The 13,582-nt window shown below is 40.2% G+C and overlaps 1 protein-coding gene across 1 annotated transcript in view; it reads left to right on the top strand.

Annotated features, from left to right (window-relative positions):
* Positions 1-13,582, top strand: part of PTPRQ (protein tyrosine phosphatase receptor type Q) — a 326,169-nt gene that overhangs the window by 79,317 nt on the left and 233,270 nt on the right. The window contains exons 10-11 of the mRNA XM_040341603.1: positions 4,474-4,646; positions 8,958-9,135. Of these exons, the coding sequence (XP_040197537.1) occupies positions 4,474-4,646; positions 8,958-9,135 (351 nt within the window). The remainder of the gene's footprint in view (positions 1-4,473; positions 4,647-8,957; positions 9,136-13,582) is intronic.

The following is a 13,582-nucleotide window of genomic DNA, read 5'->3' as shown; positions in this document are numbered from 1 at the left end:
TAAAAATGCACTCGGAATATTGTCCGGTATCGGCTGGTTCAACAGAAACCATTCAACATTTGGTCCGTGTGTACGGCAGCCTGTCCAACAGAAGCTGGCCAGACGTCCGTCTTCTGTTGAATGGGCATGCCTGAAAAGCATCTGCTGATCGGCATCTAATGGCCAATAGTTGCAAGCGCTAACTCGTGCATTCTGGCAGGGGGGCAGTCCACCAGTCAGAACACAATAGTTCAGTGGGGAGATTTCTCTACTAACATCACATAGTTAGTACAGTGAGCTCCTCCTGTTGTGTACACAGTGTGTACGAGGCTTAAATCTTCTCTGCATTTGCTGAGCTAAGGGGAAATTCCCTTACAAGGCAAAGAATTCCCTTGCATGGTGAACAGCTTATTTGTCTTTGGTAAATCAACCCCTTAGGCCGCGTACACACGGTCGTTCCAAACCAATGAGAATGGTCCGACGGGCCATTTCCATCGGTTCACCGCTGAAGTGGCCTGATGGTCTGATGTGTGTACAAACCATCGTTCCAAAAACCGATCGGGTCAGAACGCGGTGACGTCAAACACACGACGTGCTGAATAAAACGAAGTTCAATGCTTCCAAGCATGCGTCGACTTGATTCTGAGCATGCGCGGGTTTTCAACCGATGCTTTCTGTACTAACCATCGGTTTGGACCGATCGGGCAGCCGTCCATCGGTTCGATTTTGAAGCATGTTTTAAAATTTTGGACCGAAGGAAAACAGACCGATGGGCTATACACACGGTCGGTTTGGACCGACGAAACTGAACCTCGGTCCATTCTCAACGGTTTTGTCCGACCGTGTGTACGCGGCCTAATGGTCTTCTACACTGTTTGAACTTAGACCAAAATTCCTTTACAGACATCTTAAACCAAATTAAATTGGTCTACGTGTGCTTTTAAGACTGCATAGAAAGTTAAGCTTGCTATTCACTAGTAGATTTTAGAATGAACATTCCTACAAAAATTCTCAGTAAGTTTAGTTACTTGATCAACACCATTCCAAAGTACTTCAAAATTGAATTCACATTTAGCAATCGATTTTGTAATGAACTTTCCCAAACGGAAATCACATACATTTCATTCATTCAGGAAAAATGTTCCATGCTTGTCCTTCAAATTTTCTCATCATTGCGGTTGAAAATGAACATCAACTTGACCCCACTAATGATTAGAAAATAGAATGAATGTTCTTAGGATAAATTATTTGATACACAATTTTACTAGGTAATGCCAACTTTAAGCTGCCCAAGTAGTACTTTGAAAAACTATTGCCTCTATTTTCACTTTCTAGGTGTTAATTATGTCAACAAGTCTATCTGTAGCACGGATGAAATCGGCCCGGTAAAGCCTTCGTAGTCACCTTTGTGTTGCTTCTGTTGTACATATGAATTCAATTCACTTGAGCATGAGAACAGCAAATGTAGTTTGAGCCCTCGCGTAGACTTGTTAGTCTGAGGTGTTCTCCACAGGCTTTGAGATGCTTATCAGGATAAGCTAACACAGCAGTGTGATATCATCCTTTGTACGCTATTGTGGTGATTAGCATCAACACTTTTATTTCCCCTGCCAAGGAGTGGGGCTGACCATGACACATCAAGTGTTTGGTGTAGGAGAGTACACTAGCACACTAAGAAAGGTTTACATATTCAAAAGCAACCTGTATCCAGCCCTGGTTTAGGCTTTCTCTACTTATGATCTCCTAATTGAGTGTCAGTGGTCTTCGTATAGTCATAATACAAATAAAAGAGCAACTAATTGTCCTGATTAAGAGCTGTGAATTGATATCCATTGTTTGCTCCTCTCTTTTTGATGGTAAAAGTTGAAAGGCTTCTTTTTGTTTGTGTGGGATTCTTGGGAGGGTACAATGAATCAACTTGCAAGCAAGCACGAAAAATCACCTATCACTTATGTTTCATTAGAGAATTGCATTTTACATTATTCTTATTTTTATATTTGACATGTATTATGCTCATATATTGTTGCATATATGTGTATATATATATATATATATATATATATATATATACATATAGATAAGTCTCACTGCTGAAATATACAGCTATAATTGCTCTACAACAAATAACTGATTTTGCGTACAGAGACCCCTGTCAGTCCACATTGCCTGCCCAGTGTGGTGCTTTTTTTTAATGTTATTGATTAAAGTAGAGAACCCCTTTAATAATCAAAAAAAATTGTTTGTTATTTGTAGATTATTATTATTATATTTGTGCACAGCTCATATATTGTTTTATTTAAAAGAGCCTGTATACTTATAGATTAGTCTCACACTTGAAAAATACAGCTCTAGTTACACTACAACATTCAACTGCTTTTCAGGACAAAGACCCTTGGCAGTTCACATTGTCTGTTAAATAGAGGACTTTTTTTATTTTATTAATTAACGTGGAAACCACTTTAATGTTTTTAAAAAAAAATAGCTGTTATTTTGTTTATTTATTACAGATACCTATTAGGGATGGGCCGAACCCCCCGCCCCCCCCCAAGCTCCAAAATATTTTAGCGAACATGCAAACTCTATTAAAGTCTATGGGACATGAACATGAAATATCAAATGTCCTAATTTTAAAGACTTATATGCAAGTTATTGCCATAAAAAGTGAATGGGGACCTGGGTACTGCCCTAGGGAACATGTTTCAATCAAAATTGAAAAACAAAATTGGCGTGGGCCCCCCAAAATCCATACCAGACCCTTATCTGAGCATGCAGCCTGGCAGGTCAGGAAAAGGGGGTATGAGCGAGGGCCCCCCCCCCCTGAATCATACCAGGCCACATGCCCTCAACATAGGTGGGTGGGTGCTTTGGCAAAGCACCTTGCCCCCATGTTGATGGGGACAAGGGCCTCTTTCCGATGGCCCTGGGCCTTTGGCATGGAGTTTCCCTTAAAATCTTTACCAGACCCGAAGGGCCTTTTTTTTTTTTTTTTTTTTGGGGGGGGGATTTACTGAACACAGTGAGGCCCCGTACACACGACCAGTTTCCTCGGCAGAATTCAGCTTCCGACCCAGTTTCTGGCTGAATTCTGCCGAGAAACCCGGCCGTGTGTACACTTTCGGCCGAGGAAGCCGACGAGGACCTCGGCGAGGAAATAGAGAACATGTTCTCTATTTCCTCGTTGTTCTATGGGAGCTCTTGGCCCGCCGAGGTCCTCGGCGGCTTCAGGGCTGAACTGGCCGAGGAACTCGATGTGTTTGGCACGTCGAGTTCCTCGGCCGTGTGTACGGGGCCTAAGACCTTTAAATGCTTCTTGTAATTGGTTTTATCTCTGCAGGGAGAAAAATATATATTTGTTCTATGCACATTCAATGGGTATTGAATTGCAGCATTTTTAGCAAAGTTAACCTTTACAACCCCCCCTCTGTCCCCTGCCCACCCACCATACATGTGACCACTACTGTAAAATACGTTCAGTCCAACTCCCGAGATTTTAGCTATGTGGCCCTACATAGCTCACATAATTTGCTTGTAAATAGTCCTGGCTAGATTGCATGTTCAGTGCACAAGTGCAACAATTCCATCAGACATATCTATGGATGGGGCCATTTCATGGTGGCCACAGCAATCTATAGAAGCATAGCACCATCTATAGGAAGGTGGCCTGGTCATCATTATTTACAAGCAAGGCTGTGTGGGTCCAGGCAGGGCCACATACAGAGGAGTTCTGAGTGAAGCTGAAAGTAATGACACTAATAGTTACACTTGGTGGTAGTGGGGGAAGGGGGTGGTGGGGGGTATAGGCAATGAATTTGCCTTTTAACGCTATTTTAAACGTTTTGTAGAATGGAGAAATAAAGAGTTTCAGAGAGGTTTGAAATACTTTTCTTGGAGAAAATACTGCTTCAGGCACTCATTAATGCTGACCAGATCACATGTTTGAAATCCTAGGCTCTTGGTCATGTTATCTTTGTTAAAGGGTAAGGTTAGCCAGTCTAAACTCTGATGATTCCCTTTAGCGAAAGTTACAAGACCAAGTGCCTAGGCATTTGGTTGTTGGCCAGCACTATTTAGAATCTTAAGCTTTTTTCCAGAAAATATAACAATGGCAGCCCGGTGTTGCTCCTTATCACTCCTATATAATAATTGCATTTGAGTATAGGTGGAACCCTGAATACGCTCTGTGGGGAGGGGGTTGTATGGAGCTATGGTTATGGTGGTACCTAAGAACCCTACAAAAAAAACTTGTAGATGAGATTTCCACAACCCTTTTCCCCATCTCATTTCTTCTCTTTAAGAGTAGCCTAATAACAACTAACAGAAACTGATATCAATGTTAGTATATACACTATATTCTTAGGATCAGATTAGGGTAGTTGCACTGTATACTTTACAGTTTTCATGGAAAGCTTTACAAATATGTGAAATACGATTCATAGTGTTAGTAGCAGAACAGCTTTTAAATATTTTTGACTGTTTTTCTCTCTTCCATTAAAGCACCCAGCGCTGTATCTGATTTAAATGCCAAAGAGGTGGAAGCCAATTTTATAACTGTTAGCTGGCGACGGCCATCACAGCCAAATGGCATCATCACACAGTACAGAGTCAGAGCTTTTGTTAAGGAAACGGGAATGGCCATTGAGAATACAATTCTCACAGGAAAATATAAGGTACTCTGCTAGACTTTGAAATCTGTGTTTATCTTTTCCATTGAACAATTAGTAATCACTTATTGCTTTGCAGGTGTTTTGACACGTTGCTTGATCTACAAGTTCTTGGTGGGATTAAAAAGAGCTTCATCTTCTTTCTTTTACACCTACTGAGTGCAGCTCAACACCTACAAGTGTTTCCTGTTATTGTCTCCAATTAAAGGAGTGCTGAAGAGAGTGTTGTGTTTGGAGGACAAATGTAGAAAAGAGGAAGACAGGGAAAAGCCACATAGAACAGCCCAGTATTAGTTTTGTAGTAATGTACTATGAATTGGGACATAGAACATGCAATGTAGAGTATATTGCATAATGTATGCAATATTTGGAAGTAATGCAACCATATACTGTATTTATAATACTACTACTGTATGTGGATGACAACAAACTGTGTTATTTGTAGGGAGAGCAGCCAACCTTTCATATCACATGGATGTATGAATCTCAGCACATTAAGTTCTAAGCTCTGGGGACCCAATTTGACTGATTTTCTGATTTTCCACAAAGCAAAAAAACAACTTTTATTAGGAACATGCACAGACAACAAAAACACCTCATCATAGACATAGTATAGAGCGATAGGCAGCTCTTTCAGTCACCTCTGCAATCTGTCTGTTAAAGGCAAGCTTACATGACAACATTGTATATGATTATTTTTAAACATATAAAATAATTATAGTCAAAACTTTTTTTCATTTGTTTAAATCAGAGAAGGTTTAGAACATCTGTGGGTTATTCAGTGCTTTCTATGTCCACAATAAGGAATGTTAGCCACACTTCCTATATATACCGTATTTATCGGTGTATAACATGCACAGGCGTATAAAACGCACCTTCACTTTAAGAGGGAAGTTTCAGGAAAAAATGGTCAGTGCCCATATGCAGCCTGATCAATGCCTATCTGCAGCCCCACAAGTGCCATTGATGTAGCCTCACCAGTCTACATCAATGCAGCCTCAGAAGTGCCATCAATGCAGCAGCCTCACCATTGCCATCAATGCAGCAGTCTCACGATTACCATCAATGGAGCAGCCTCAACATTGCCATCAGTGCAGCCTGATTGATGCCCATCTGCAGCCTTGGAGGGGACAGGGATGGGGGCAAGACAAGCGCTGATAGATTACATACAGTGAGAATCTCCTATATTAGACAGAACAGTGGTTCAATGGTGGCCCAGGAGACGGGACTTCCTATTACAGAGTAACAGGAGAGTCTCACTTTGTGTGATCTGACGGCACTCGTCCCACCCCCCTCGCTGTCCCCTCCGAGGCAGCTAAGTCCATAGGGTTTAATATTGAGTTGTCCCACCCTTTGAAGCTATAACAGCTATTAGACATGTGCATTCGTTTTCGTCCGAATGCATTTTTGGCTGAATTTCGGGTATTTTCGTTATCATTTTAACAAACGAAAACTAACGCACAGAATCCGAAAGATTCGACATTAAAAAAAAAAAATGCTTTATTTTCATTTTCGTTGCTTCAACAGTTCGATATAGATAGGAGATTCGACATGACTCTGACAATAACAATCTGTGTCTATTAAATCTATCGCATCTATTGAATGTGTCTAATCTAACTCTATTAGTCCAAGATTATTCTACATAGAGAGGAAAGATTCGACATAGAGAGGAAAGATTCAACATTATAGAGACAGTGTTGGGGTAGACCATTCGACATGAACGACGAAGATTCGACGAAGCAGCGAAAAACAAACAAACGTAGAATCTGTCATTAAAGGCTTATGGTGTCTGTCGAAAGTTCTAAGAAGATTCGACAAGCAGCTAAACTGTACGATGCCGCAATCGTACATTTCCGGTCAAATGCTCGGCCCATAGGCTATGGAAGAATTCTAATGTTGGTTGACTAGTAATAATAATTTATAAATATAATTATTACTATTGTCATACAACATAAGGATTCTTCTATAGCTTGTAGGCGGAACATTCGACTGGAAATGTACAATTGTGGCGTCGTACAGTTTTGCTGCTCCGTCGAATCTTCTTAGAACATTTTACAGACACCACAAGCCTTCAATGACAGATTCAACCTTAATTAATTCTGATTTTCGGACGAATGCATTTTTTAAACGAAACAAAATATATAAAAACGAATTTCCGGAGTGACTAAATAATATTATTTTTCGGACGAAAACGAAATTCCAAAACAAAATATTTCAGTGTGCACATGTCTAGCAGCTATAACAGCTTCAACTATTCTGGGAACAAGGCTTAGGCGTGTGTCTATGGGAATGTTTGACCATTCTTCCAGAAGTGCATTTGTGAGGTCAGGCACTGGTGTTGGACAAGAAGGTCTGGCTCGCAGTCTCCGCTCTAATTCAGTCAACCTACCTGCCGAGTTCCTTTAGTGTACAAGTGTACCTGTTTTGAAGCCAAAAAGTGGTCACACCAAATATTGATTTGATTTGTATTTCTCCTCTGTTCATTTACTTTTCATTTGATAAAAATAAACACTTAATTTCTGAAAGTATTCTTAATTTACATCACGTTTTCACACCTGCTTAGAACTTTTGCACAGTACTTTATATATTAATATCTACTACCAAATTAAAACCTTGTCTGTCCTGAAATATTGAGATGTATACAATATAGGAACAAACTAAAAGGTTAAAAATGATTGACCACAAATCTGACAGCCACTAGTCCTGAAATGGTTAAACAAAAAAATGTATAAAAATACATGCCCTACAGTTTATTTATGAAGCAGCACCTTGTCATGCTTTGTTTAACAATTTGGGTATTGAACTAGGTGAGAGGAAATGCTCCGCTCAATAGAAACAATCCAGAGAATATGTGGTTTTTTTTTTCTGGAAAACAATAGAAATTTAATTTAAGAACCTCCCACCAAAAAAAACACTATTAGCTGGATTCAGATAGCTTTACGCCAGTGTATCAGTAGATACGCCGTCCTAAATTTAAGCGTATTCTGGAAACCAGATACGCTTAAATTAGGCTAAGATACGAGTGGCATAAGTCTCCTACGCCGTCGTATCTTAGGGTGCAATATTTACGCTGGCCGCTAGGTAGCGCTTCTGTTGAGTTCGGCGTAGAATATGCAAATGACTAGATACGCCGATTCAGAAACGTACGTGCGCCAGGCACATTTTTTATGTCGTTTACGTATGGCTTTTTCCGGCGTAAAGTTAGTCGAACAAATAGCTGGACTAGTCAATGTTAAGTATGGCGGTCGTTCCCGTGTCGAAATTTGAAAATTTTACGTCGTTTGCGTAAGTCGTCCGTGAATGGGGCTGGACAGAATTTACGTTCACGTCAAAACCAATACGTCCTTGCGGCGTACTTTGGAGCAATGCACACTGGGATATGTACACGGACGGCGCATGCGTAAAAAACGTCAATCACGTCGGGTCACCAATCATTTACATTAAACACGCCCCCCTCATCCTCATTTGAATTAGGCGCGCTTACGCCGGCCCCATTTGCGTTACGCTGCTGTAACTTAGGAGGCAAGTGCTTTGTGAATACAGCACTTGCCTCTCTGACTTACGGCGGCGTAGCGCAAATACGATACGCTACGCCGCCTCAAAGATACACACATCTACCTGAATCTAGCTATATATGTTTTTTTTTTAGGGGGGTGGGGGTCTGGGCTATGCTAGGTTTTTCTCAGAATGCAGAGCTCCATAAGCTAGCTTAGTGACTTTAGAATTATCTGTTGATAAATAGTACAGAAATGTGATAAAGATAAGGCACTACTTGAATAATCTACTACTTTTTCAGTGCTTGAAATACACATCTGAAAGATTTTTGATAGGCCAGTGTTGTAGTCCACCCTAGCATCTTATTTTGTAACCTTTGCTATGGGTAATTGAAGGCCTGGTAATTACAACCCTCATATTTAATTGTAATGCACGTGGTAACGTTATAATCTTAAGGCATAGAACATCACACTGCAATATGCTGTTTCATTGTCTTTAAATTAGACTTTGTTACACAGTGACATTGAAATTCTTTAGTGGTGCAGGATTAAATCCAGATGTCAAATGATACTTACTTTCGGTATAAATGTTCCTAGCATAAAAAGTACAGTGTAAACCCAGCATTAGTCTTAGTGCACCTGTACTTGCATTATTGTGTGGGCACTGAAGCCATACTAATTCTTTGAGAGAAAATAGAGGAATAAATAACATTTTATTGTAAAATATGCTATAAAGCATGTTATTTACATAAAATACAAACTGTTTTTTGAACATTACTGTATGTTACTTTAGATTAACATGACACTCCTTATGTATCTGCAGTACATCACTAACACCGATTATGAGATTTCAACTGCAGTAAATGAATATACCAAATCGTTATTTTTTGGCCATGCAAAGGAAGCGATGACTGGAACGTATGAAGGATCAGCTGACATTTTTTCCACAGTCCAAACTATGCCCCCTGTGGCATTCTACAACAATCCAAATGGTGACACAGGTAATATGTAGCTCATGTTTTCAAGTAGCTAAAAAAAACTACTTGTAATAGCAAATTTTTTTGTAAAGTTGTCAATAACATTTGATTGCTCTTTTTTTGTTATTGCTTCCTAAAAATGTTTTACAGCATATGGCATTGCCACCCACAAAGGTTACACCATTTTGTCACACTGCTGACCTCCCGTATTCAAAAAAGTCTCACCCTATAGCTCCCAGGCAAGCTGCATAGACAATCAGTTATTACAGTTGCCACAGCAGGTGTGACTGTAAGGGATTAGCGTATCACCTACTGCAGCATACAGGGCTACAGCAGGGGAACATTTGACTAATGGCTCTTCAAGTGTCACTATTACAGTCAAGTAGGTCAAAGTGTTACAAGACCAGCGTGTGTGGAGTCAAACAGGTGCAGCTGACCTCTCTGACATGACAATACTACTATGACACTGCTACAGCCAATAAATGAGCTCGCCCTCCTTCGTAGAGATGGACTTTATGTGTATACAAACATTGTAGGCTTGACAGATATATGCTTAAAAAATATTGCAACAGTATTAGGTGAATGAAAAGTGACACTTTAAATGCCTTTTTGTTAAAGGACATTAAGCTGGTCAATGACTTGGCAATTTTACAAGCTTTCTATCAGCTTTTAATCACATTTGTAACTGATAGTTTTGGCCATTTCAGGTTCTGAGAACATTTTTGTTTAGGCTCCATGCACCCTTGGCTTAAAAACGTCGATTCTCTTGGCAGTAAAAAAACGCTAATATTGAGCATTGTTTGTGCAAGTTTAGACGAGTTTAGGAGAGTTTTACGTTTTTTCTGCCCGTGAGTTCCAATCGGAAACGTGAACCAGAAGGTTTTTTTTTGTGCCTCTAAACATTGAGCTCAAAATATGCCTGTAATCGTGCTAATGTGTATGGACACAAAGGATAACATTTGTGGCTTCTATAGACAGAACACAAAAGTCCTGTAGAAGCAATGTTTCTTAAGCCACTGTGCATGGAGCCTTAAAGTAACGGTACCACTTAGGCAGCACATGTTGATCAATTTCCACTACAAATTTAATAATTTGGTCCATTCATGTTCATGTTGGATTTTCCCAGTTGACCATTTTAATTCCCATGTGACAAGGCTGTGACAAGGCTGGTGCCAGGTGTACATAAATATCATTTTTTTGGATGATTCAAAGTGTTTATGCATTTGTAGTTACTTAGAGCAGTGGTCATCAACCCTGTCCTCAGGGCCCACTAACAGGCCAGGTTTTATGTATTACCTTGGGGAGATGCAGACTAGAATACTGCAATCACTGAGCAAATGATTTTACCTGTCATGAATTTCAGCTAGAGCCGGTTCACACAGGGGCGGCATGACTTCGGGGGAGACTCGGCCAGGCGACATGAAGACGACATCTAAGGCGACTTGCAAAATGACTTCTGTATAGAAGTCAATGCAGGTCGCCCCGAGTCGCCCCCGAAGTAGTACAAGAACCTTTTTCTAAGTCGGAGCGACTTGCGTCGCTCCTATTAGAACGGTTCTATTCACTAGAATGGGACGCGACTTGTCAGGTGGCTGCGTCGCCTGTTGAGTCGCCCCAGTGTGAACCGGGTCTTATCTTGCAAACCTGGCCTGTTAGTGGGCCCTGAGGACAGGGTTGATGACCACTGACTTAGAGGATGAATAGTGGTATTATCTAACACAATTCTTATGTTTAAAGTCATCTTTATAGTGCATGGATTTTATATAAAACAAACACTCTCTCTCAAGGGTACTTGTTAAATATTTGTTAATATAAATGGGTATATAATACAAGAAAGATGAGACTTATGCTGCGTACACACGATCGGTTCGTCTGATGAAAATGGTCTGATGGACCGTTTTCATCAGACGAACTGAACGCGTGTGGGACCCATCGGTTTTTTATCCATCGGGGAAAAAACTAGGAACTTGTTTTAAAATTGTCTGATGGTTAAAAAACTGATAGAAAAAAACGATCGTCTGTGGGCACGTCCATCGGTTAAAAATCAACGCATGCTCAGAATCAAGTCGACGCATGCTCGGAAGCATTGAACTTCATTATTCTCAGCACTTCGTTGTGTTTTACGTCCCCGCGTTCTGACACGATCGTTTTTTTAACTGATGGTGTGTAGGCAAGACTGATGAAAGTCGGCTTCATCGGATATCTGATAAAAAAATCCATCGGACCGTTTTCATCGGATGAACCGATCGTGTGTACAGGGCATAACAGATGTAGCTCATTAAATCTGTTTGGTGTTTGTATATTGAGCTCCATTTTTGACCTTCCATATCTTCCATACTTTCTGCTTTTTCCAAATATTCTGGCTTTTTGAAGAAACCCTTTCCCTTTCCCCTATATACTGTGTCATATACCATGATGCACTTAATTAAGGAAGTCCTAACATTGATATTGCTAAATACATTTTTAATGTCATTTTTAACATTTTACTGGCGTGCTAGTCAATGTTTTCATTGTTGGCTTTAAAGAGATCCTGCCACCAGACCGATTATTTCAATAACATTTTTCACAGAAAATGAAATGCGCATTTAACATATTTTATGCATGTTATTTGCATGTAAAAGCCTTCTTTGTGTAGAAAGCCTAAACATTCTTGAGACTGCCATGGGCACTATTATCTTTGATGTGATGTCAGCAGCCCTGGCAGACACTGAGCTGTCACCTGAATGATGCTCTATAGTGATACGCTTCACTGCTTCCAAGCAGCTAAATAGAAGTTTATGTAGGGAACAAATGAGAGGGATGGAGGAGCTAGGCCAGTACATAAAGTACTTAGACCCTCCTAGAAGAGGAGAGGGCTATGATATGCAAGGAAGAAGAGTGCTCTACTAGAAAAAAAAATCTTTTTGGAGTCTAGCAAGTTCAATGGCACATTGCAAGTGAATAAAACAATTTTGGAAAGGAAAACACTGGTACTTTACATTTAAGGTTCTTGACTTTTCTGTGTTTTTACCTGCATTTTTTTTAAGTTGATGACAGAGTCTCTTTAATTTAAAGATTTGTAAATTTCCATGCAGCATGCCTCGATGCAACTAGCCATGTGTTGTAAATGGGCCCTTGTTAAGTGCTTGGTGCACTGTGACATCATTCATTCATGGCACCCAAAACACTTCCACAAAGAAGGCCTTTTGCAACACACTACATTGTACTTTAAAAGACAGAAAAGTGCAGGGCAGTGTAGTGTGAATGGGCCCTTAGTAAATTGGCTCCAGTTTTAGAGCAGCATTGCTAAGCAGGAAGGACAGGCTACTTATGTAATGGTTGCCACCTATACATACATACATACTTAAAAACGATATAATAATAGCACATATTTTAATGTTAATATACAATGATAACATTATTTACTTTAAGTTTATCACAATTACATATCTATGAAAATACTTTTGATAGGTAACAATAAGATGCTCTTCATTGAAAATGAGAATTAATTGTCTAGAGAACAAGGGGGATTTATTACACCTACCTGGGCAGAGACAATTGGATGGATTACTTGATATTTGTTGCATTGTGGTTGTGTCTATCAGATGAATGTATGAACACATTTCTTCATGTTTGGCCAAGTTTACAGATGGAAGATGAAGGATGAAATAAGGAAAAAAAAAATATTACTAAAAACTCTACAATTGCACACCTTAACTTATACATACCTCCCAAGTTTCTAAATGATTCTAATTTCTAAGAGAACATAAAAAAAGCCATTTAGCCCACACTATGTAGGCAAAGAACATGTCCCTACTCCGGTTACATGGACCACAAAGATCTAATATGCAGAAAATTATTGATCAAAACACACACCTCAACTTTGCCTTTATGTTGACTTTATAAAATAACAAATGCAGAAATCTGATAAAAAGTTTACATAAAAGTTGGATAAAAAAACTTTTGGTATTAAAATAGTGACTTTTCTATAAAGATGTATACATCAGACCAAAAAGAGGAACAACTTAGGCCCCGTACAGACGACCAAACATGTCTGCTCAAACTGATCTGCGGGCCAGTTTCAGCAGACATGTTCGGTCGTGTGTAGGCCCGAGCGTGCAGGATTCCAGCAAACATTTGCCCGCCGGGCCTTTTCCCAGCGGACAAATATTCCTGGACTTGTTTTAAAACAGTCCGCTGGAATCCTGCCCGTTCGGACATGTTCGGTCGTCTATCCCTCGCCATCCCTCGCATGCGTCGAATGACTTCGACGCATGCGTGGAAGCATTTAACTGGCAGGCCCGCCCACGTCGCCGCGTCATTGTCGAGGCGACACCGCGTCATCGACGCGGCGACACCGCAGACATGCCCCGCGTATTGTTTATGCGCGGCTTTCTGTACGATGGTTAGTACAGAAAGCCCCGGGCAGACATGTACGGTGAAAACGGTCCGACGGACCGGTTTCATCGTACATGTTTGCTGGTGTGTACAC

This window comes from Rana temporaria, chromosome 3, assembly GCF_905171775.1.
Source record: "Rana temporaria chromosome 3, aRanTem1.1, whole genome shotgun sequence".
Lineage (NCBI taxonomy): Eukaryota > Metazoa > Chordata > Amphibia > Anura > Ranidae > Rana > Rana temporaria.
This window is presented reverse-complemented; position numbering and strand designations above follow the sequence as displayed.